This window comes from Rhododendron vialii, chromosome 13a, assembly GCF_030253575.1.
Source record: "Rhododendron vialii isolate Sample 1 chromosome 13a, ASM3025357v1".
Lineage (NCBI taxonomy): Eukaryota > Viridiplantae > Streptophyta > Magnoliopsida > Ericales > Ericaceae > Rhododendron > Rhododendron vialii.
Genome location: NC_080569.1, coordinates 33,895,819 through 33,922,003, shown reverse-complemented (window position 1 = coordinate 33,922,003; position 26,185 = coordinate 33,895,819). Strand labels below are relative to the sequence as shown.

The following is a 26,185-nucleotide window of genomic DNA, read 5'->3' as shown; positions in this document are numbered from 1 at the left end:
CATTTTTTTTTTTTTTTGGCCTATACAACAACAACAACAATAACAGAATCTATATAATCCCTAATTATTGGGGGTATGCGTGGGAGAGAATTGGAGATAGACTAAACATTTGGCAAAAAAAAAAAAAAAACTGACACATACATACGACAAACTTTGGGCATCAAATTTTGTGGATTATTCCTTGTGGATGAGCATCTGATCTTATTGTGCACACTTTCTGCCGCAGTGGTCCTTAAACATTTTCTAAAGAACACTTGGGTAAAGTTTCTTACGTGCAACTCGCTAATTTTCCTACCGAAAATAGGTTATTGGTTAACAGTAGGCATCTCTGAGGTGGTTATATGATTGTAATGACGAGTGTTATTCGCGCTCAGCTTTATAGCATAGGTTTTAAGTGTAGAAATATGATTAAACCAAATATAAAAGTCGGGTGCAAGTACCGCCTTTCAGACAAATTGAAGACTCGAGTGCACCGTTTAAATTCCTTAATTAGAACCTTAATTAAGGAACCTTACATTGAATATTATCCTTAATTCGCATGGAGAGAGATTCCAAAAGTTGATTGAATATTATCCTTAATTATAGAACCTTACATTGGTCACAACTTAAGATTAAATTCCTCGTGGATGCCTCTACGTGGCAGCAGTTTCACTCAAACTTTATGAAAAGAATAAAATAATAGAGGTATCTAAGAAAAAAGAAGACGTTGAAAAGAATATTGAGGATTTAAGAATGGATGAGAAAGTGGTTATATTTATTCTGGATATATTCTGTTGGTATTTCCCAATATATTCTTTACTTGGGGCCAGTTATTGGAGCAGATGCATGTCATATGCAATGTACAGATACCTAAATTGTTTTTGAGGCCTGTAAATACATCATTTAAGCTTGATTCCATTGTGGATCCCCCAATAAGCAGTGCCCCAAAACCCTGAAATTGGTCTGATGGTTAAGGTCAGGGATTTAGAGGTTTGTTCCCTCTTAAGATCTCAAGTTTGAAACCTTTCAGATGCTATTGACTCTTTTGGGCTCAGTCCATACAGAGCTTTGATCCGGCTCTCCGCAAGTGAACGGTGAGATTGAGCCCCCAAAAAAAAAGCTAAACGTGACAAACCTCAAATGCAGCTGCACGTGAGGAATGATGATGAGGAAATAGAATCCCACATTATTTGGGAATAGAATAAGTGATCACTTAATAAAATTTGGGACATCTTCACTCATTGTAAATTGGTTTTAAAATAGATATAAAGTTCCTACATGAAGCATAAGTAGACGGTTAAGTTTTTTGGCTAGCTCAAGGTAAGGTGAAATGGAGCATTAGGACTCTCATGTTGGTTTGTTTTGCACCAATACTTGTAGTCGTATCCAAAGGAATGGGAGATGCTCTCTCTCTCTCTCTCTCTCTCTCTCTCTCTCTCTCTCTCTCTCTCTCGTATGGGCACATAGGCATTTTATAGGAGATTGGCGTCTAGTTTTTTGTGCAATAGCAGAACTTTTAGATGCTAATTCACTATTAAAATTTCTATTGCCTTTACAAATTTAAAGTAGGACTCAACTTCAAATATACAAATAATAATAATAATAATATGTTACTATATTTTTCACCTGTACCTGTATTTTACTTGGATGATACAGAGAACACAAGTATCTGATACATCAAACTAAGACATAAGTTCACAATTATCTTTGTTTGAATACTATAGTTGATTTTTTACGTACGTATAGCAGTTGTAGCAGATTTTGAACTCTTGAATGCTTTCTCAATGTGTCTTTCCCTATTGTAAGTGGTTTCACCATTTTTTCCTATAAAAATTAAATTTTATTTGCTGATAAAAGAAATTTAAAAAATTCCAAATTTCCCCATTTATGAGAGAACATGATCACACCCGACGCTAGACACATACGAGAACACCTTTCCTGTTCAATGGAAATGTATTCTAGAGCTACAAAAGTCTTGGTCATCTTCTTCGTTTTCGTGTGTGTGTGTGTGTGTGTTTGTGTGTGTCCCTTTTTTCACATGAAAGTTATTTTTGTAAATTAGGATTAACGAATAACAAAAAAAAAAAACTTTTACTTTCGGCAATATTTGACCCCTTGGATTCTCAATACCTGGACTAATTTTCAAGATAACGCCATGCATTGATAGGTTCCTAACCTCATTTTGGCTCTTTTAAGTACACCTGGACTAATCTGGCTTTGCCTATAGTCAATCCCAATTTGGGAGGTTTGTGTCTCAGTCTGTTGGGGTGGTCCTGTACAATCTTTGTGCTCTGGTTTGCGTCTGGAGTCAATCTTGGGGGTGTGGGGTATCTTGTATGCTGTGTATCCTGGGGTATGTCTGGGTTCAGGCTGGGGGTATTGGGTTTGTTTGAGTTTGTTATATCCTGTTGTATGTCTGTCTTGGATCACTCTTTTTCAGGAGTGAGGGTCCTTTTCTGGTATCTATATAGCACCAGTTTTTGGTGCTTCTTGCTGGATAATCCTTTGTGCTCTCTCTTTAGTGCCCTACCGTAAAGCTTTGGGTTTTAGTTATGGATACTACCTGCTGCTCCTTTCAACTCCAAATTTTGGAGGGCTAAGGGCTTAACTGGTGTGTGTCTGATGACTCTTTCAACTCCAAAATCTTGGAGGGCTAAGAGTTGTATACAGAATGCTCTCTCTCTTGTTTGAAGGTCTATTTGATTCTCCTTCTATTGCTGCCGCTAACAACTGGTCTGTTCCTATTGCATGTTGATCTATTTCACGTCTGGTCATGGTACAAACTCTGCCATGCCACTCCTTTGAATTGCTTATGGCCTGGTGATTTCTCAATATGTTGCCCTCCTGTGGCTAGCTTCAACGCAATATGGCATGATGATGTTTTTATCCTCTTTTATGAACATGGTTCCAACTCTGCCATGGCCTATCTATGAGAGCGTGCAATGTTGCTGCTGCTGCTAATTTATTATCTGGAAGGATACTTCAATGCTGATTTTATCACTAATGATTTGTTGGAGATAATGCTTTGCTTTAACTCAAAGTCTGATGCCCCAAATGATCCCTAATGGTTCAAGAGGGATCCTTCTATGTGATAATTGGTATCTTGTATACTTTTTCTTGGGAGCTAGATGATTCCACCTTTATCTATCCTTGTGGCTTCATTGAATTTTATTTTATTTTATAGGCAAAGAAATTATATTAGAAACTAGATAATGAGTACATCGAGAAGGATATGGCAAGCATCATTGAAAGGAAAAACCAATCCAATCATATACTAGCCAACAATCCAAAAAGATAAGAAGAAAAGACCAACCAAGAGTTGGGAAAAGTAAGAGAATTACAAATAGACTCAGATTTTATGCTTTCTAATGCCATCCAAATGGCTTCTGAAGTCTTCAACAATTCAATTTAATGTATCTTCTATCTTTTTCCCTCTTCTTTTTGGCCTTCTCTATGATTTAAGCTCTTCCTTGCATCTAGAGTTTTGGCCGCCTCGATGTACCATTTGTCGAGTATTAATAAAATTTTATTGCCTATCAAAAAAAATACAAAGTGTAGGAGGGTGGGCTTTGTGTAATTTGAAAGGTGCTGTATTTTAAGCCTAATATGTAATTTCTTTAATACCAAGATAATTAGTAATAGAGACCATTGTCCAACATTCATGATTCTTGATTATGGATGTCTGGTTATCCAATCCTCAAAGCTGACTTCTGGAGTTGCTCTAGGAAGACTGAAAATGGAAGCAAAAATTAATCATGGATTAAATGGCTGCAGTTGGATCATATAAATACAAGGTTTTTTGGGGGAGGTTATTTTAGGAGTATTTATTTTTTTGGGTAAGCAAAATGTTTTGTCAACTAATCACAAAACAACGATAAAAAAAGAAAAAAGAAAAAAAAACACTAACCAGAAAACAAGTAAAGCATTATTTCAACTTTGAAGCGTGACAATTGATAATATTGAAATTGTCCAGCAACGACCACGCAAATTAAAGTATCCCTTCACCTTAATTAAGAAAGATGATAGTTCCTGCCAAAATAACAATATTTGAATTTTTTTCGCATTTATTAGTTTTGCACCAAATTTTTGTGGGTTATTGATTCGTCTCAATGAAATGAATGAAAAAAGTAAAAAAATTTCTCTTTTACTCAAGTATTTTGAGAAATAACCATTTTTTAGCACAAAAAGTGACTTATTTTTCAAAATACTTGGGTAAAAATAAAGAAATTTTACTTTTCCGATTCCTCTAAAAATAATAATTTTTTTTTTCACGGTCGATTAATCATTAATCTTTTAGAAACTATTTTTGAAATAGAAATGCATGTCGATCATCTGATACCTTGTTCGGTACTATTTGAGAAATAATAAAATTTTCATTAATGTCGTCCAGGGGCAGGGCCAGCCAGGGGAGCCTGGCCCCAACCTCGGGTTTTAAATTTTTTATTTTTTATATACTTGATTTTGAATATTATCGATAATTATTCATGTATAGCTAGGTACTTATAATCTTGATAATTTTGGTTTGATTTGATAAAAAAAAATGTTATTTTACATTCTCATTTCTCAATTTTTTTCGTAAATAAAAAATAAAAACTTTACTATTAAAGTATCATAAAGGAAAAAACAAATGATTGGTATACTTTTAATTGCAATAGGTTAGAATCATTTCAATGTACAAAATTAATGAATTGAAAAGGAAAATTTCATGATATACTAATAAGTATACATTTCGATAAAAAAATATATGTTTATTAAGCCGCCTTAGGATCAAAATTCTGGCTCCGCCACTGATGCTCTCAAACTGAACAAGTCTTCAAAAAATGCTAGTATCCTAATTAAATTGATTCTAAACGCATCTACCAAATATATACAGCTCTAGATTTTGTCGATATTTTGTTAATTTGGGATAGTAATTAGGAAAACAATCATGCTACTGACACGCTGAGTAGTAATACGTACTCCATAATATCAGTCATTGCGTTGTTGAGAATTTGAAGACGGTCCTTTTGAGGTAATTGGCCCTATGACCCGAGGCAGGCATCATTGTATACCAATTAAGGCCGCTTTAATTGTTTTTTTTGAAATCATCCTTCTCAGCAACCCCTGCAAGACGTAATTGGCAGGAAATCCTTTATTTATAATTGCATCATCAATTATCTAATAAAACAAAGTTAAGCGATCGAGTTAATTAAGGTCGTTTACCATTTTCGGTAATGTAAATAACAAGATCCTTGATGCAGCAGCTAGCAGTTGTCGCGGCTGTTTTTTTTCCTCCCCGTACGTTTCCGCTATCCACTTCAAAAGCCCTCCTATCCCTTTTGGATAAATGTAGAGCCAATCGGCACCAGACTGCAACACCTTTTTTTTTAAAAAAAATTTAGAGTGACATTTAAGGGAAAAAATTCATTTTATAAAAATAAAATGCAGAAGTAAATTTGGAATCTGACGTCTCAATTTTTGGAGTGCTAGTTTGTTCAAGTATCCACAGAGCTGATAGTCACTCTCTCTCGATTCAAAACGCACCCCCTCTCTCCCTACATGCATTACAAGAAAAATGAAAATTGGTGACAAAAAATTGGTGACAAAATTTAATTTCGTCACTAAATGAGTATGTTTGGCGACAAAAAAATAAATTCATCACTATTTTGACAACTTTCACAATGAAATAATTTCGTCACCAATTATATCTGTTTAGCGACGAAAAAGTTTTTTTCGTCGCGAAAGGTACCCATTTGGTGACGAAATACATTTTTCTACATTATACCTGTTTAGCGAGAAAAAAATAGTTCAACATATATGTATGTTTGGAATTCTCTAAAAACGGTTAGTGTAATAATTCTCATTATGAATTCTCTAAAAACTCCGAATAATAATTCTCATTATGAATGGCTCGTTTAGTGTAATCCAATTTTTCACCTTACCACCGTACTCCCAGAAGCAAAGCTTCGCGTAATCACAAAATTTCTCCCTATAACGAAGATATCACACATAAATACGTTGATCCCACATAAATGTGAGGTGTTAGAAAGATCCGAAACACCGCGTGGCTATGCTCCGGACCCCGGGACTATATATTGAACACGCAATTACTTGATTGATCAATATATACAAGTCGAGTTATATAATTACACAATGTGATTATCTCGTTTTAAAAAAGTGTGACTGGCCGGCCAATGAGTTTTAATCAACCGAGGCCTCAATTATGCCCGCCGGTACGGTTCTGCAGAGATCTCGATCAAGATATATTCTCAACTCCACAAATTAAGAGTACAAACACATTTTAATTACTAATATTCAAACACACGTACGGGCTGAAAGAAAGTACATCACGGGATCCATATATAAATCCTTACATGCACATATATAATAAAAAATAAGTCTCGGGGAAGCCACAATTATTACTAGATATTATGAGCCAACATGAAACAGCTCATAATTCATATGGTAAACTTAGGCTCCGTTCCAGAACCGGAATAAGAACTTATTTTTTGTCTAATAATAAGGTGTGTTTCACAAAAGAGTGATATAAGAACTTATTTTTTAAAAAGGTAAGTTTAAGCTCAAAAATCATGTGCTTACGCAAATAATTTTTCTATTACTGTGGATCTTGTTTGATAGATCTCATTACAATCTTTAATACAGTGCAAAAAAAATTAAAAAATTATTTTTCATTTACATTATTTTTTAGTTTGAAAATGTAAAAATAAGCTGCTTATTTGGATTTTGTAGAACAAAGATTCAAAATAAGTACTTATAAAATAAGAAGATTTCTAGAACGGAGCCTTAATTAACTAAGAAGGAAAAGCTCGATCCATCAGCATCCCATGGCTACGGATATATAGGACACTTATTCATTACATATATTGATGATCAACTTTCCAATCAAAGCTCCATCGTTTTCCTGAAAAATTGTTCAAACAACTTCATAATTAAGCAAATTAAACTCATGTGATCGAGAGCACGAATTAATACTAAAATCCCATTTTAACATTAATGGAAGGATTTACGATTTTAAAATGATCATTAAATTTATCATTCTAAGTATTCAAATCTAAACATTAACAATAGAGTCTAGTAAATTGATAGGCGCGTAAATGTTCACATTAGCACCCCCTAATTTAGCTTTGTTAAGTTCTATTTATATTATTATTCGGAGTTTAATTCTTAATTGTTGTGTTGTAGGTATTTGGAAAGTTTGATACAAAAATATGCAAATTTGAAATATAGAACAGCATTCGACGTTGGTTGTAAATGTTCACAATAGCACCCCCTAATTTATCTTTGTTAAGTCCTATTTATATTATTATTCAGAGTTTAATGCTTAATTGTTGTGTTGTAGGTATTTAGAAAGTTTGATACAAAAATATGTAAAGTTAAACTATAGAACGGCGTTCGACGTTGGTCCGTTTGAAGGTCAATACAGAGTCAAGGATTTTGCTATGAACATATTTAGAGCCCGTTCCAGAACACCTTATTAAAAAATAAGTACTTATTTCACATTTTTAAACTAAAAAATAATGTAAATAAAAAATAATTTTTTGATTTTTTTTGCACCGTATTAAAGATCTCACTGAGATATTTCAAACTAGATCCATATTGCATATTTTTAGATTTTAATAAACCCATTATTTTTGAACTTGAAATTACCTTCTTAAAAAATAAGTACTTATTTCACGTTCCGAAACGGGGCCTTAGTCCATGGGCATGACTACGTAGGATAATAATGGCAATTCCATTGGGAATTAGGTCTGGCAGTAATAACGTGGCCCCCGGGGGAATTAGAATTAAAAATAGTACAAGAAGGGTTTTTCGGCTAAATTGTAAAACGGGGGCTGCGGCTATATATATATATATATATATATATACACGGCATATATTATTATTGTCAACAGATTTTACTGCTGGACAGTGGAAACAAAAGGAAGAAGGCTGCGGTGATACCTTCCTGAGTCTCACGCACGACTTTATTCCGAAAGCACGAACAGGTGCTACTTCACTTTTGACAGCCGATCATTAGTCGGACGCAGAAGACGAAGAACGGGCTGCCATCAGTAATTAATTCTTTTGTTTTCGAATATTGTTCATTTTTTTTCCGAATCTTTTCCTTTTTCAAGTTTTTGACACTTTGTTTAATTACTCGCATGCCAGTAACTTGTATTAATTTTTGTTTTTTAATAAAATTGTTCTTTAGTATTTGTTTGATTCATATCTTTTGTTTATTTCGTATTTAGAAGCATGTTTCAAATTAAGGTTTTTCCTATTTCATGCATAATAATTAGTGAGTAGTTATTTAGGTAAGGTCGCGGGGTGATTGGCACACCGTGGCCAGTTCGGACACTACTCCTATTTTCAAATGATGAAAAAAATGATTTTAAATTGAAAAATACTTTCCGTGGACGAACTCAGGCATTGTCGGAGCCCATATGAACAGGGGAATGAGGGTCGAAAACTTATTCTTCGCTACGCATGGGTAAACGGCAACCCTAAGATTTCGCATCTTGTGGGGTATCTTTTCAATCCAAAATTGAATATTTTTAAGAACACCAAATGGAGTTGGTTGATATGGACTGGTTATAAGTGCTACGAACCCTACGACCATACCTCCTTTTAATTATCTTAAAAGTTCAATTATTTTGTAAGTTTAGTTAATCTCAATCAAACGACAAAGGGTGGCTACCTAAGAGCCCGTTTTAATCAGTAACAACTCGAATTTTTAGTTAGCACACATCGCCGTCTCTGTGGATTCGACTCCGGACTAACCGGATACTATGCTGCGTCGATTTCAGCCCTATGCTTGGGACAACCCATTATTTTAGGACTAAGAATTCGTCAAGCGTAAATTAATGAATGATTCTGTAACTAGAGCCATGTAGCGATGGATAATCAATATACACTATGATAATCCATGATTTTGTAATTGGGGCCGATGGGCCACTGATAGGACGATCGATAATATATATAACAAAGTAAATCCAGTACTCTCTACGTCACTTTTTAAGTGTCCTGCTTCATAATTTCAATTTATTAAAAAGACATCATCATTACACATTAATTTCACATCAACTTTTACCTCCACTTTCCCTCTTTACTCTCTACGGAGACATCATCATTACATTTTTACTCACTAACTTTTCAAAATTGAATCTACTTTTATGGACAAAATGGCAAATTCACAAACTTTTACCCACTAATTTTACAAAATAGACACTTATTGAAGGATGGCTCAAAATGAAATACTGGACTATAAAAAAGGAACGGAGGGAGTATTACATAACTGGTGGTTTTAAAAATTAAATTATAAAAATTAAACTGTTATCTATCAATTTTGTACACTTTCAAAAGCCAAGTTTTGGTAAATAACCTAAGTCCATACATATGTTGATCGAATAGTTTGTAATCTTTTGTAGAGAAAGTTAATTGATATGAAGGTGCATCCCTCATAATGAGCTTGTTATGAATATGCCAAATTGTGAGAGTATAAATAATAAAGTTGTCTTTTTCTCTCTCTAATATCTTAAGTTTTTAGTTAAGTTGGTGGTTAATAATCCAATATGGTATCAGAGCATGTTGTGCGGTAGGCCCCCGAAGGACTCAACCGCAACCCGACGATTATTGATTTTCATGATATTGGAAAAATAACCAAATCAAACATATGCGAAATACTAATGAAGAGACCAAACCAAACAAAGAAAATGAATAAAAGAGACCAGATATACTTCCTCCGTCCCATAATGTTTGTCCGGTCCGCGAAACAAGGACTACAAAATAATGCATTTCTTTCAAGAAAAAATTCAAATTTTTTACATAAGTTAAAAAAGCTCATCGAGATCTAGTAAATTGTTGAATTTTTTTTCAACTTTTATTACAAAAATAGTATTATTTTTACGTCTCCGTTTTGCGGACTGGACAAACATTATGGGACGGAGGGAGTATGTGGTTCAGCAAACGGATGTAAACCTACTCCACGGGCAAGCGAATGAGAGACAATTCCATTATGTGAAGAGAATAATGCTCTGAAGAGCTACAGTGGTGACGAACAAACAAAGTCCTCACAAAGAGACTCTCACCAATCCCAAAATACAAGTTCTCTTACCAAATAGAAAACCCAATTAGAATCTCTCACCAAATACAGACTCTCTCTCATCAAGTCTCACAAACCTCTAAGTTTTTTAACCAAAAGAAACAGACATAACGTAGTTCTATAGACGTGACCAGATATCATACAGGGACAGATGATTCTTACGAAACCCAACGGTTTCAACCAGAAAGAATCGTTGAAACAGATGATATTTCAGATGACAGGAGACCTACAGAACCCATTATAGAAGGGGCAACCAGAAGCAGATGATGATCGAACAGACGAACCCTAAGGTTCTGCAAATGAGATCCTTGGGGGCCTCTCTGAGGGATTCACTCAAGAAGTCTAAACCCTAATAAGAGAGCAAGACTATAATTATAGCCACAGATTACTTCCTAAAGTCAGAATCCTTGCCAGATTATGTTTCCTTTGTTTATAGAGTCCAAAACCAAAAAGGAAACTCTAAAATCAATCTTCAGAAAGTCTAGAATATAACCAAATCGGCTGAAATGCGCACGCTGGTCCGAACCTAGTGTGCGCTAGTCCGGACCAAGATTCCAGCAAGTACTGCAATCAAAACGGGATGGCTAGTCCGGACAAAAGAGGGGTTGGTCCAGCCCAGAATACCAGCAAGCTCCAAAAACGTATAACAAGCGTTGGTCCGGATCACCAAAGCCTTGGTTTGGACCATGAAGGCGGAGAAGTGCAAAACGAGGCAAAAAACTATAGAGTAGGCAAAAGATTCTGAGTTCGAAACTCACCTTTTACCTAATGTACACATGTTTAGCCTCCTTATAGATAAGAGTCTGACTACACGTAAGTGAACGTATTGAGAATATAAATAATAAAGTTGTCCTCTCTCTAATAACTTAAGCTTTTACATGAGTTGGTTAATAAGAGTATTATATATGTATGGGCCCTAGGGCTGTTAATGAAAACCACCGAACCGAACCGGACCTGATACAATTTTCCCCTTTTTAAACCAGTCCAGTTTCCGGTTTTTGAAGATTTTAATTTTTCAAAACCCGCGGTTCGGTTTCACATTTCCCGTGGCTTAAAACTGACCGGATAAACCCCCCCAGTCCAGTTTCCGGTTTTTGAAAATTTTTTATTTTTTAAAACCCGGGGTTCGGTTTCATGGTTCCCGTGGCATAAAAACCAGCCGGACCCAACAAGCCAGTGAAATCAGAAAAGTACCGCATATTGAAGTGTAGCAGGCATGAAATACAGTGCAAGATATGTAAAATAGAGCTGGAGGATATAGGCAACAAACAGTGAAATAGGTAATAATCATGACCTATATATATACACCATTCATTTGTGATATTGCTCTTTCTTAATTTTTCTTTTTTTTTTAGTACGTACCTTAGTGTCACCCGGCAATATAAATGAAGGGCAGTAGAATCTTCGTCGCGAGGGTCTTGTGGACTGCCGCAAAATACATCATGGTATGATCGCCATCTTTAGCAAAAAAAACTACGAGGTACAATGTTCCCAAAATGGCTAAATCCTTGTCCCAGCCACTTATAACGCTCCCAAACTCAAGGTGAGTACCCTGCATTTCCAATACATTTGTATATGATTATTATTATTATTATTATTATTATTATTATTTTATCAGCAAAAACATACTCTAATATAGTTGTGCATGTGTTTATGATTATGGCCGGCTTATGGTTCTAGTAGCATGCACAAATTAATTACAGAAACTTGACTATGCTAATTCACCCTAGCTAGGCTAATCTAGTTCCGGTTTTGTAAAAAAAGAACTTTTTGAAAAAGAAGGCAATTTCAAGCTCAAAAATCATGTGTTTACATAAATAATTTTCCTACCAATATGGATCTTGTTTGATAGATCTCATTAAGATCTTTTAAACGGGGCAAAAAAAATTGAAAAAATATTTTTCATTTTCATTATATTTGAGTTTGAAATTACCTCCGTTTGAAAAAAAGTTAACTTTTTAAAAAGTGGAACACCTTCAGTAGTATAGATAAATAGATTCCGAGAACAAAAGAAGAGCATTTACTTTCTATTATTTATCATAACAAAGTTCTCCTGATCGAAAACCATAATTAATTACTATTCAACTCTTTGGAAAACAAGAAATCAAGATAGAAACTTAACAAGAGTGTTCTCGAAGAATATTATTCCCGAGAATAAGGATCTGATCGAGTTGGCTTCGGACGGCTTTCAATAAATTTGGGGTGGTTAGGGATGCATTTATTCCACGTAAAAGGAGTAAGAGACTCAGGGCCGGCCAGGGGTAAACCCTGCAAGCCGGCCGGCTCGGGCAACCCCCTGGCAAGGGGCAAAAAAAAAAAAAAAAATTGTATGTATACAAAAAAAAATAGAAATTCAGCAAAAAATATATGTAACGCCCCCAATTTTGGGTACGTTAAAGAAAATATTTTATTACAAAAACAAGGTGAGTCTGGCTCATTATTACAACATAACTCTCATGAGAGTACTTTTATTACACAAGGGAAGGGAACTAAGGTTCCTAACTACAGCTCCGTCTGCTCCTCCATCTGAGCTAGCTCTTCAGCTCCAAAGGTCTCCAAGGTGTACTGCTCACCTTGATCATCTACAAAGTTTGACACATTATACCAGCGTCGCCACCGATATAATATGTCAGGGTCACCAAAGGTACCACCATGAGCTACAAAAGCTCAGCAGAACAAACTCATACCCGCTAATCCATAACTTACAAACAACAGGTTATACAATCATCGATTTCCACATGATACATGTATATACAGCTAACAATGACACATCAATATTCGTTAATCATCTATCATTGGTGTCCAAGATTTCCGTGTTTCTCCTACGCGACTCGTTGTAGACCGTGTCAACATTTTCACTTTTCATAACCAAATCAACATTTTCAAAATCTGTTTCTAACACACCCAACTTCGGTTCTGCCGTTCCGGGTTCCCGAGTATCCTCACAATGGTTCCGCCGCACCGGGTTCCCATTGGCACACAAAATCTTGCATTGGCTCCTCTCCGCGGATAACCAAGCCATACCTCACCATGGTTCCGCCGGTCCGGGTTTCCATGGGAACGCACACAATCTCACAATGGTTCCGCTATTCCGGATCTCCATTGGAACACACACAACCTCACAATGGTTCCGCTTTTTCCGGATTCTCATTGGAACACACACAACCTCACAATGGTTCCGCTTTTTCCGGATTTCCATTGGAACACACACAACCTCACAATGATTCCGCTTTTTTCGGATTCCCATTGGAACACGCACACCCAACTCACCATTTCTTCACTGATTGGGGTGGTTCTTGGGTCTAACTTGAAGGTCTCGAAGTTCTCTACAACTTTTCCGAAGGAAGTTAGCTCTAAAAACTAACCTAAGATGGAGAAAACTGAGGATTTTCAAAGGGCAGTAGGCTGCCTGGAAAAACAGAAATGGTTTCTAGAGAGAAGTGAGAGCAAGAAGTGAAGGTGTGAGTTGAAACTTGAGGTGAGCTTGCTATTTATAGGCAAAAGTCTTGGCTCTCTCTCCCTCCATATGGCCGGCCATATCTCTCTCTCTCTCTCCCATGGATTTTGCTCCATTGCGTTGTCATTTCATGCCTTTCAATCATGTCATGCCTTCCATGACTTGTCACTTCCATTTGTAGGCCAAATCTTAGGCAATCATGAAGGGTTTTTGACTTGTCAAGTCTATGGGGAGGTTGCTTGCAAGAAAGAATATAATCATGGGCTAGCTTTGTACTTTGGAAGACTAGAATGGGTTGGCATGTAGTAAATAGGCTTAGGGCTATTAAGGTTACTTGTGTAAGTGTCCAAAACACAATCACACACTCCACTTCCCTCTCCCATTCGGCCTTTCTCTCTCTCTCTCTCTCCATCCGGCCCTCTCTCTCTCTCTCTCGTGTCTATATTCATCTAAGAAAATCTAGGAAAGTAAGTCTAGGATTATTAGGTTTAAGACTAGAACATAGGTGTGCATGCATGGCAAAGCTAGACTTGCTTCGGGGAAGCAAAATGATGGGATTCTTTGTATGACTTGTCTTGTCATGCTTATTGGCAAGTCAAAGGTCTATTAACCAAGAGACAAAAATTTCCCTAACAATTATGGACCAAAGGGTAAAGGAATATTGGTCATAATTAAGGTTTGAAATGACTAAACATAGGAATAAAATGATTACTCCTATGGTCTAATGGTTCAATAGGGTTCGGAGGGTTTCATAAGGTTCAAAGACGGTCAAAAAGGTTCATCTAGGGTTAGGGAATTGTAACTAGGTGAATCGGTGATCCGGTTCCTCCAACTAATCGGTTGGGAGCTAACTCTAATTGCCATGTAGGACTCTTAGTCAAGAAGAATATTTTTAAGGACTTAAGTCTAATTATGACGGATTATAAAAATTAAAAAAGAATTTTTTTGTAGCAAATCCAAGTAATTAAAATAAAATTTAAATATTTAACGAAATTTTTATTTACCAAAAATCAGGGTCGTTACAAACTATCCCCCTTAAAATAATTTCGTCCTCGAAATTGGTGCGTCGCTTCGGATCAGATCTCGTCGCTATATTGGTCTTTGGAATCATCGTCTACCCCCCTTAAAAATAAGAGTAGGTCACCATCAATCCTTACATGTTTTGTTACTCGAGTTAAGCCTCATCACTTGCTTAACGAGACGGGGTTAAAGTTGCTTCTGCCGTCGAACAGCTTGCCTCGTTATCGACCTTTGTTAAAGCTTCCACTTTAAATACCAACGCCAAATGCAAAACTTCTACCAAATCATCATGTGGACTCGCATCCCACAAACGTCCCTATCGCAACCAAACGGAAGGTCGGGCTTGGGCAACCCAAAGGTCGGGGCCGGCACTGGTAAGCGTACGGGGAATCAGTTTGGGTTTGTTAGATATAATTGTCATGTGGCGGCAGGCATGGCAGTCTCTAAAATGAATGGGGTTTGGGTGGAAAATGTAAGACTGTTTGTTAAAGAAGCTTACTTTGGGCTTAATGAAGAGAAAGTTAGGGGGAAGGTACCCAGGTTTCATACAGATTCAGAGAGAGAGAGGATACCAAAACAAGGGCCAAATCAGGTACAGTGGGTTGGCAAGCTGGCGATGATGGAGAGGGAAAGGGGAGAACCAAATGGAAGGTCATATATATGTTCAGGCGCTCAAAGGAGAATCGTCAAAGACGGGAAGTGATCAAAGGATTTTGTTACACGTCAAACCAAGTGGCAATGGATGGCTGTATAGAAGTGCAGTGGCAGTTATGTGTAGAGTGGTGTCCATGAGGACCCGAAAATGAGCTTTGAATTGGAGATAAACGAAGAGGTTCAGTTTCGATCTCTGGGAGGGAGTTACGTGCTGATTACTTTTCAAAGTCAAGAGGTAAGGGATTCTATGATTGAGGGACAATGGTTGAATCTCTGGTTTGATAATGTGAAACCTTGGAGGGGTGAACCAGCAAGCCATGAGAGATTTGTTTGGCTAAGTTGTAGAGGAATTCCCTCAAATGCATGGAACATCCAAACGTTTACTTCAATTGCTGAGCTTTGGGGCTGTTTTATAATGGTTGATGAGAATACACTAAAAGACCTATCTTTTGCTGAAGGGAAAATCTTGATAGCAACCTAGGAAATTAGTCCAATAGAAAAATGGTTACAGATTGAAATTGCGGGTGTAATCTATGAAGTAAAGGTCACTGAGAGTCTGAGACATCATCTTTTATCAACCCTGAGGAATTGGAAGTCTGTTCTCCTCAATCCATGGTTACGAGGCTGGAGGACAAAGCTCCGGGGGATGCTATCATGGAGAATGAACCAAGGAAGGAAAAGGAAGATGACAATGACATGGAGAGGAAATCAGAAGGAGAGCCCAATCGGAGGAAGGTGGTAGGTGCGAGATGGGACTCTTTGGCAGGAAAAGCTAATTTTGGGAGAGGGGGCTCAAAGCATGAAAATGCAGGAGTGCATTTAATGCCTGTCAATCCGAGATCCCATGCTTACTCGGAAGATTTTGAATCTCGGGTAGAAGACTCGGTGGATATTGGAATAGAAGGCTCGGTGGGTTTGGAGTAGGGCTGCAAACGAGTCGAGTCGAGCCGAGCTTTACGGTGTTCAAGCTTGTTTATTAAGTTTTTAACGAACACGAGCTCGAGCTCAGTGAAAACTTAACGAGTCGAGCTCGAGCTGAGCAGGCCTTGGCTTGACTCGAGCTTGTTCACGAGCCTTAACGAACCAACAAAAAATGTATATATATCCTCGCATAGGCCTAATACAACCAAAAATATTTTAATTGTGAAGGTATATATCTTTCATTTTCCCATGGAGCGGGGGTGTATTAGTGTGCGTGTGCTCTCGCTTCCCTTGATTGACTAGAAAGTGAAAACGAAAAAAACAAATTATGAAATAACAATAAAAATCCTAAACTTAAGTATATATACCCCGGCTCGCGAGCCGACTCGAGCCGAGCTTATCCTAGCTCGAGCTCGGCTCGTTTACAAAATGAGCTGAAAAAATCGGTTCGAGCTCGTTCGTTTAACTTTCGAGCCGAGCTTGAACCAGCCGAGCTGCGAGCCGCTCGCGAGTGGCTCGGTTCGTTTGCAGCCCTAGTTTGGAGGTAAAAGACTCCTTGGATTTGGAGAATGGGTCTATGCATGGTTTGGGCCCCTTGGCCCAAAGTAATCTGATGAACCAAGAGGAGTTTCTAGCCCAAGAGGGCACTATAGACCTGGATGGCGTTGATGGGCCCGATGGACTTTGGAACATTAAAGGGGTATTGGGCCATTTACCTTTTGAGCCCAACCCTCTTAGTCAATCTAATTCGGTGGGGGAAGGTTTGATAGGGCAAAATTTAATTCAGGGGGCGGCGAAGGTTTTTATTTATTTTTTAATAAAGGTCAAGAGGGTAATTTCACCTACCAACCGTCTTGCATCATCTTCAGAGGAGTCGATTCCGACCAATTCCGTCGTTGTCAGAGAGGTACTTGCAACTATGGCTGTTGGAGGTGAGTTGGGCATTAACTTTCGTCCTAATGATGAGCGGATCCTCCGTAAAATGATTGAAATGGAATCTCAGGAATACTCTCTTGCTCATGAGAGAGTTTCTAGAGGGTAGAATTTTTCCTTTTCCACTTTGTGGAGTATTTTGTTGGGTTGAATGTTTTTTATGCAGATTATATCTTGGAATATTAGAGGGTTGGGCAGTACGGTTAAGAAAAGGTTTTTGTATAAATTGATAAAAAAACGGAAGCCTGATATGGTGTTTATTCAAGAAACTAATTATAAATTGGTGAACATAGATTTATTTGTGGTTCGGAGTATGTGGGGAAGTGGAGATTTTGAATTTGCTTGTTCTAGTGGTTCTGGGGCCTCCGGGGGCTTATTAGTGATTTGGAAAAAGGATATTTTCAATGCTGATAATGTCATTTGCAATAGATCCTTTATCCTATTGCAGGGTGTGATTAATAATGAGTTCTCATGTATTGTGGTCAATATTTATGCTCCTAATGATGCGGTTAGTAGGAGAGGGGTGTGGGAGGAGCTGTTGATGTTGAAATCCAACTCGAGTGTACTTTGGTGTATTTGGGGAGATGTCAATGAAATCAAAGCGATCAATGAAAAGGTAGGATGTTAGAGGACGGAGAGGGGTATGAAGGATTTTCTTGATTTTGGTAATAGAATGGAACTTCTCGATCTTCCATTGTTGGGAAGGAAATTTACTTGGACTAACTTTCAAGGTCGTGCGGTTTATAGTCGCTTGGACAGATTTTTAATTTCCCAATAGTGGCTTGTGAAATCCAAAGTGCTTCTATGGGGGATCCACAGGCCTATTTTTTGTCACTACCCGATTGTGCTCATTGACGATGGTAGAGATTGGAGTCCTAGACCATTTAGGTTTATGGATATATGGTTGTCAAATCCGAGATGTATGAGGATCGCACAGGAAACATGGGAGAATACTCAGGTAAGTGGATGGGCCGGGTTCAAAATCTTGCAAAAGTTGAGGGATGTCAAAGATAAGCTCAAAACGAGGAACAAATAGGAATTTGGGGATGTAAATTTAGCATTGCAAGAAACGGAAGCGAAACTTCATCAACTTGATCTGGTAGCTGAGGAGAGACAACTCAGTGTAGAGGAAAAAGCTTTGAGATGTAAGGCTAAATCGGAATTTTGGAGACTTACTCGATTAACCGAGTCCTTACGGAGACAAAAATCCAAATTAAATTGGTTGAAACTGAGAGACAGAAATACGAGGTACTTTCAGGCCATGGCCAACAATAGGTTTCGGAGAATTTTGGTGGGGTCAATCATGGCAAATGGTAGATTGGTAGAAGAATCGAAAGAGATTAAGGAAGCAGCGGTTGAACGTTTCAGCAATAATTTTATAGAAGATAGAGTAATCAGACCTGTACTGGGGGGAATCTTTCACAGGAGGCTGCTACAAGAAGTTGCTACACAACTTGGTAGGGTATTTGAAGAGGGGGAGATCCTAGCTGCTCAAAAGGAGTGTAGCAATCTTAAGGCTCCGGGACCGGATGGTTTTAATTTTTCCTTTATGAAGCAAGGCTGGGGATTTATGAAGGGTTTGATCATACTATTTTTCTCGGAATGCTACTCTAATGGCAGACTCGCAAAAGGTATTAACTCGACTTTTGTTTCTCTGATTCCAAAGGTTGATTGTCCTTTATCATTTAAAGAATATAGGCCCATTAGCATGGTGGGATGGGTGTATAAGGTGTTAGCCAAAGTACTAGCTAACAGAATCAAAGCTTACTTACCATTAGTAATCGGTGAGTCCCAAGCTGCATTTGTACAGGAAAAACAAATACTGGATGCAGTTCTTATTGCAAACGAGGTTATACACAGCTGGAAATACAGTTCTCAAGGGGGATTACTTCTGAAAATTGACTTTGAAAGAGCCTACGATTGTGTCAATTGGGGTTTTCTTCTTGAAAAAATGGGCTTCGGAGAGAAATGGTGCGGTTGGATTAAGGAGTGTGTATCTACAGTGTCCATGTCAGTGCTGGTTAATGGTTCTGCTTCAAAGGATTTTCAAATCTAGAAAGGTATTAGACAAAAAGGTGATCCGTTATCCCCTTTTCTATTCAACATTGTGGTAGAAGGGCTAAACATTTTATTGGCAAGTGCTAGGGATCGGAATATCATTAAAGGAGCAAGAATAAGAGGTAATTAGGTTACAGTGTCTCATCTTCAGTTTGCGAATGATACGATACTATTTTGTAGAAATGACATGGAAGAGCTATCGAACATAAAAAAAATCCTTAAATGTTTTCAACTCATGTCAGGGCTGAAGATTAACTTTTCCAAAAGCTCCTTGTGTGGTGTGAAAGTCCCTCAACAGGATGTGCTTTCTCTAGCGCAAGTTATGGGGTGCAAAGTTGAACGGTTGTCAATTAAGTACTTGGGTTTGCCTTTGGATGCTAACCCCAAAAGGCTAAAGACGTGGGATTCTGTGGTGGATAAGATGGAAAAGAGGTTAAGTGTGTGGCGTGGAAGATACAACTCTTCTGGGGGCAAACTCACATTGATCAATTCATCTCTAGCAAATCAGCCTATATACTTCATGTCTATTTTCAAAATGCCAATGACAGTAGCAAAAGTGCTAGAGAAAATCCAAAGAAAGTTTTTTTAGGGGACACGATCGACAAGAGGAAACTTTACTTGGTAAAATGGGAGGTGATTTGCAAGAAGAAGGAGAATGGTGGATTAGGAGTGAAAAATCTGATGGTTCAAAATCTTTGTCTTCTGGCCAAGTGGTGGTGGAGGTTCAATAAGGACTCGGATTCTCTGTGGGTGAAGGTAATCAGAGGGAAATATAATTTGGAGCTAGGCAATTTTTTTCCTCGTATGCCGGCCTTCGGGAAGTGCTTCAAATATCTGGAGGGATATCTATGCTCTTGGGGAAGTGTCCTCATGTATCGGGTCTATCATCCAGGAGGGGTTTAGACTGCAAATTCGATCCATAATGGAGATATATTTTCTGGAATCATGTATGGTTGAGTGATACAACTCTTAGAGAGGAGTATCCTCGTCTGTATTTAATTTCATCTCAAAAAGAGGAGGTGCTCAATGCGGTGTGGGCTGGCTTTGGAGGTGAAAGATGGAACCTGATTTTTGGCAGAGACCTTTGAGATTGGGAGACAACTCAAGTGGAGGAATTAAAACAGAAGTTACAGTTAGTAAATCTGGATTTTTCTAGTTAAGATTCAGTGTACTGGTCATGGTCTTTTGATAATTGGTTTCCGGTAAAATCAGTATACATTCAGTGGGAAAATTCTCAACACTCTAGAAGTCCAATTTTGGAAGCTCTTTGGAAAAATCTTAGCCCCACTAAGGTGAAAATATTCGCTTGGATGGCTATTCAATCCAAGGTGGCTACAAGATCAGTATTATTTGAAAGGAATTTAATTCCAGAGGGACAATCTCTCCTATGTCCGTTCTGTACTTCTCAATTGGAAACTCCTCAACACTTGTTTTTGCATTGCCAATTCTCTTGGGATGTTTGGTCGCAAATTCTGGATTGGTGGAACTTGAGATGGGTGTGCCTTGTTTCTTTGGAAGCTCATTTCATATGGTGGGTGGATAATAGGTTCAGGAATTTGGAGAAAAACTTGTGGGAAGCTACTTTTTTTGCTATGATGTGGTCCTTGTGGCTGGTAAGAAATGATTATGTGTTCAACAATGCATCAACGAGAGCTGGGGACGTTAAGGAACAGGCTAAAACCAGAGTTGCTATGTGGATGAAGGCAAAATACAATATTCAGGTGTATTCAGTGGAGGAGTTTAAGGTTTTCTGGATGGAATTAGATTGTTAAAGTTGTAATGCGTCCTGGTGGTTGAGGCGTGATCACTCCAACTCCCTGTTGGTGGTCATTGTAAGGTGTTTTGTTTTTTCTCTTTCTTTTTGCTTGTTCAAGTAAGTATGTATTCTTACTTTGTTCAAGCCTCATCGATGTATCTCTTCGAGTTGTTATATAAAGTTTCGTTTTGCCGAGCAAAAAAAAAACACAAAACAAAACAATTAATGCCTCGCGTTATTTTCCAACTCTGTTCTCTTCTTAATTATTTCTGTTGGGTAGTGACCCCAACCCTTTAATCCGCACCCTCAAGCACAACACGCAAACAACCAAACACAAACACGAGAGATGCGAGGAAAAACTCCGTATATGTATTAATCACAAATCAAATACAATATCCATGAAAAAACCTCACGGACACGCCACAACCCGACTGTCCTCACTCATCTCTCTCTCCCTCACTCTAGTGGCTCTCTAACAGTCTCTCCGGGCATCTCCAAAGAGCCTCGCTCTCCCGAAAGGAGCCTCTCCGCTCACTCTTTATGCCCTCTCTCTGTGTCTCTTAGCCCCCCCCCATACACATACTACCCCTTGGCAGTTAATACAAATACCAAAACACATGGGGAGTAATCCCCTACACTCACATCCACCCGACTTGGGTGTACCCAACAAACACCCCCTACACCCAAGTGGGACAATCGTTGATCCGTTCAACCACTCTAACTAAACGCCTGTGTCATTGCTAGCCATCAGAAGTCTCACCAGCCCCACACCGAAAGTGTGTATACCAACTGATTGAGTGTCTCATTGCAAGACTAGATCTGTTGTGGTTGAACCTGCACCCCCTCAACCTAAGTACCTCACACCCCCTTACTGCTTGAACGTTTAGTCATCAGCGACTTACCTATTCATCGGATCAATCATAGAACTAGCACCGCTTCCACTGTCACCACCATCCGTTTACAGCACCTGTGTCATTCCTCTGAATGTCTCCTTAATGTGCTCGGTAGCTGTGACTGATCTCGAATGCCCGTGCCCAATCACAAAACACAATCTTTGACCCTATCATCCTTCTCATGCATCTTAAATCACAACTGCAACTCCCGATGAAAGGTCTTCCGATTGAACCAGACTGCCTCCGATCATCGTCAATCATCTCCGCAAACCATCACTATAGTGAGTGCTTGTGTCACTACCAACCCGAGTATATCCTTGCTCACTAGCTCCGAGCATGTTTGCCCCGATCTACCTCCGATCCCTGCAAGTCTGTTCCGTCAATCTTCCATTTCCGCCACTCTCCCGAGCCTCCTGTCACTCTCCGTCAGCTCTCCCCAGGTGTCATCTCTGCCACTCATCCATCCTCGTTCCGATTCTTGGCTTCCCAACATTTTCAAACCGATCTATTACTTATAGCAAGCGCCTGTGTCAATTACCAGACAAACAAACCAGCTCGAATGTAAAGTCTCCTTGCTTGCTAGCTAGCTCATAACAGATCACCAAAAAACATTCTCGGTGTTTCCAAGTCATTTTCCAACCCTAAACCAGCCTCCAAACACCTGATTCTTGCTCAACTAGCGCAATTGCACATGCCTAGGAGCCTCCAATCAGAAAACGGAACACACGGTTGGATCCAGAAAGTCAAGATACTTGAAATCGACTACTCACTCGCCAAAAACGGAGTCCGAACGGCCCCGAAATCGCAAAAAACAAATCTGACCTGTGTGGCATTGACCTTGCTGACTGTACCATTGACTCCTGACCCATCTGATGACGTGGCAGCTATGTGGCGTACTCCAAATGGCCCTGCAACACTGAATCATTTCCCCGACAGATTTTCCAACCCACTGACCGCTTCACGTGCTGCCTTCCTTTGTTTTTTTTTTCTTTTGCTTTTACTCCTTTTCAGGCAACACCAGGTACGAGAAAAAAAGGGGAAAAAACGTTTTGACCAGCGAGTGCACCCCATGCGCGCGACTAGATCAAAAGCATTTGGCACGCGCCACATTTGACAAGCGCGTGCGACCTCCTCTGGCGACTTTCCAAGCACCCCGAGATCGTTTCTCCGGGACGCATCTAACCCTGTGCTCCAAACTTCAATCAAAGGAATTACGAGTACGGGCTTTTCAAAAAACATACCTTGCCGCTGCCTTTGACCGGCTATTGCCGTCACCTCCGAGCTCTTCCGATGACGTGCTACCCATATCTGTACTCGTCTCGACGAGACGATCATAACCTCGTGCTCCAATCTCGCATCCGACCACTCCTTGAACAAGTCGACTTTGGACTGCCCCTCCGCCGTTCGAACGCCAGACCTCTCCGCCGTGCGCCTCTGGCGTTCGAACGGCTCCCGAGCCCTCCTCCGGTGCCCAAACTCAACTCCGACACCTCATATGGACTCGCCTGAGTGAGGCGCACAACCCATACTAGTGCGATTGAGTTTTCAGACGGCGCAAAAACGAACCCAGCAAAGGCAGTGCTCCGTGCTTCTTCCGACAAAACTGTGCTCCTCCGGTGCATTCCAACGCAGCTCGAACCCGGAGCTCTAATACCAGTGTTGGGTCATGACCCCAACCCTCTAATCCGCACCCTCAAGCACAACACGCAAACAACCAAGCACAAACACGAGAGATGCGAAGAAAAACTCCATATATGTATTAATCACAAATCAAATACAATATCCATGAAAAAACCTCACGGACACGCCACAACCCGGCTGCCCTCACTCCTCTCTCTCTCTCCCTCACTCCGGTGGCTCTCTGACAATCTCTCCGGACATCTCCAAGGAACCCCGCTCCCCCGAAGGCAGCCTCTCCACTCACACTCTCTCTGCCCTCTCTCTCTCTCTTCGCCCCCCACCCACACACACACACTGCCCCTTGGCAGTCAATACAAATACCAAAACACATGGGGAGTAATCCCCTACACTCACATCCACCCTATTTGGGTGTACCCAACAATTTCCTGATCTATAACTCCTCATTTTCTTTCCCTTTAAAAACTGTACATGCATGAGAAAGGTTTCTTGTTTCACTTTCTTTATAAAACCAAGCGAATTAAATAAATACGTACTACCTCCGTGCCAAATTGTTTCGTCTAGTATTCAATTATTTATTTTGTGTGTTAGATAGAGAGGGTGAGAGATTGCAAGAAGGGAAAACAAAACCTGTTCCTCATTGTAAGCTTTAATAGCGTATTTAGCAGCGTCATCAAAATCTGGATTGGATAATTGAACTTGCACCGCTCCTTCGAATGTTGGTTTCGGAATTCCTTCTACATCTTTTTGGAAGAGAACTTTTCCGATCTCCATCCCTCTCACTCTTGTTTTTAATTAGGTCTCTTTTGCAAGGTAAGTGTAGACGAAGATGCAATATTGATTTAATTTGAATGATACATACAACTTGCTATTTATAAGGCTGATATTGGGCCTAGTCCTCTTTTCGAAAACTATTTCTGATTTAACTGATACAGATATACAATAAACTTTGGGTTGGAACTTTTGGTTCCGTTTGATTAGAAAGAAATTTGTGCTGAAAAGTGAAAATGAAAGAAAGGAAAAAAAAAGTGAAAAAAATTTTATTTTCTTACATGTGTTTGGTTAAAATGAAAGGTTTTGTAAGAATATTGGAAGGAAAAAATATATTCACTAACTTACCCTCAACATAACAATAGGTATCATGATAAAAAAAGAAAAAGTTGTGGACATAATGAGAAGTGTCATAAAATGTGATAACTTTCTCAATAAAATAAAATTTTCTTATGTTTTAGCAAGAAAGTGGAAGCTATGTACTCATACTTTAATGAGTTGTACATAAAAATTCACTTTCTGTATTTTTCTGCAGTCCCACATCGAAAACTCAACGTTTTTCCTCCGCGAATTCACTCTATATAAACCCCTTACCTCTCTACTTCTAATAACAAGTGTATTCCCCTCACTTGATTTACCTGGCCTATCAAAGTTTCCTAATAAATTTTGTGCTGTTTCAAAAAATAAATGAATTAAGAGTAAACAAAGCTAATATGAATGTTGTATATCTAGATTGATCATGATATCACTGGCTTGTTGCTTATATTTGCTAGCTCTATTTTACATATCATGCATTGGATTCCATGCATGCTACACTTCAATATATAGTACTTTACTGATTCTTTGCGTTGAGACGAACTAAAGGTTTTGCTAGAAACTGCCCAGCGGACATCACAAGAAGACAAAAGTAATGCACTTTTTCCCATCTCTTCAAATCAAATCATCTGTCAGGAGTTTCTCCTTTCATCTCAATTTTCCCAATTATTCATTGCGTGTCTCTACACTTTTTTAATGACCATATTACCCTTCTCCTTTTAACTTTTTCTTTGGTTTTTTTTTTCACCATGCAGCTTTTCACTGTTTCTTTTTTTTTTTTTATCAACGCTTTTCACTGTTTCTGGTTTTTCTTTTTCATTAATGATGGTTTTTTTTTTTTTTCAAAAACGGAAGTTACGTAGAACTAGTACACAATTGGTACCAAAATATTCCCTCAATTTCTAAACATAAAAGTTCACTTTCACTTGTTATTAGACCCCATTCCAAAAACCTTATTAAAAAATAATGCAAATAAAAAACATATTTTTGAAATTTTTTTTCCATTGTTTAAAAGATCTCGATAAGATCTATCAAACAAGATTCATATTGCTAGAAAAATTATTTGCATAAACACATAATTTTAGAGCTTGAAATTGACTTCTTAAAAAATAAGTACTACTTATTTTTGTAAACTCATGATTTTTATCTTGTTTATATTTTTCAATTTACTCTATAATTTTTTTCCGGTAATGTTTGCAACGATGATGGCCCTGGCGGCGATGTGATTGGCCGTAATGGCTTAGTTCCGGTAATTATGGCGGAGTCTATGAAGATTGGAGAGTGAGAACTCATTCCAGAATACCTTCTTAAAAAATAATAAATATTTATTTCACGTTTTCAAACTCAAAAATAATATAAATAAAAATAATTTTCGAATTTTTTTAATATCGTATAAAAGATCTCGATGGATCCATTTTTCATATTTTTAGATTTTAGTAAATCTATTATTTTTGAATTTAAAATTATTTAAAAAAAAAAAAAGAACTTATTTCCGATTCTGAAAGATTGGAACGGGACGTGAGAGAGAGGCCGAGAGAGATTGCCCCTCATAATTTTGCTCCTATTGAGTAGTGGTCCAGTAGAGTACTAAAATCTGGAAAAACTTTTAGGGGCTACTTTCGTAATTTACTCTTCACATTTATCATATAGGCAGACCCTTGAGTGTGTACAAACATGCAGGTACTGAACCAAGTCAGAATCTGCACAGT

At 38.4% G+C, this 26,185-nt stretch overlaps 2 protein-coding genes and 1 long non-coding RNA gene across 4 annotated transcripts in view; all 3 read right to left on the bottom strand.

The window, feature by feature from the left end:
- The window catches only part of LOC131315294 (raucaffricine-O-beta-D-glucosidase-like), a 64,361-nt gene that overhangs the window by 23,955 nt on the left and 14,221 nt on the right, over positions 1-26,185 (bottom strand). The gene's annotated exons all lie outside the window — the stretch shown is intronic.
- Positions 167-24,234, bottom strand: LOC131315303 (multicystatin-like). Of its 2 annotated transcripts, XR_009196673.1 has the most exons (4): positions 24,021-24,234; positions 11,423-11,612; positions 850-1,253; positions 167-243 (listed from the first exon to the last, which is right to left on the bottom strand). XR_009196673.1 is itself a non-coding variant. In XM_058344462.1 (2 exons), exons 1-2 carry the CDS (start codon positions 24,162-24,164, stop codon positions 11,430-11,432), a joined length of 327 nt encoding a protein of 108 aa, XP_058200445.1. In that variant the 5' UTR covers positions 24,165-24,197; the 3' UTR covers positions 11,422-11,429. The 2 variants fall into 2 exon arrangements, 1 of the variants encoding a protein (XP_058200445.1); XM_058344462.1 differs by lacking the exons at positions 167-243; positions 850-1,253 and having other exon boundaries at positions 11,422-11,612; positions 24,021-24,197.
- LOC131315307 (uncharacterized) lies at positions 21,432-22,728 on the bottom strand. Its single transcript, XR_009196676.1, has 2 exons — positions 22,265-22,728; positions 21,432-22,028 (listed from the first exon to the last, which is right to left on the bottom strand). It is a non-coding gene; the product is annotated as an uncharacterized LOC131315307 (long non-coding RNA).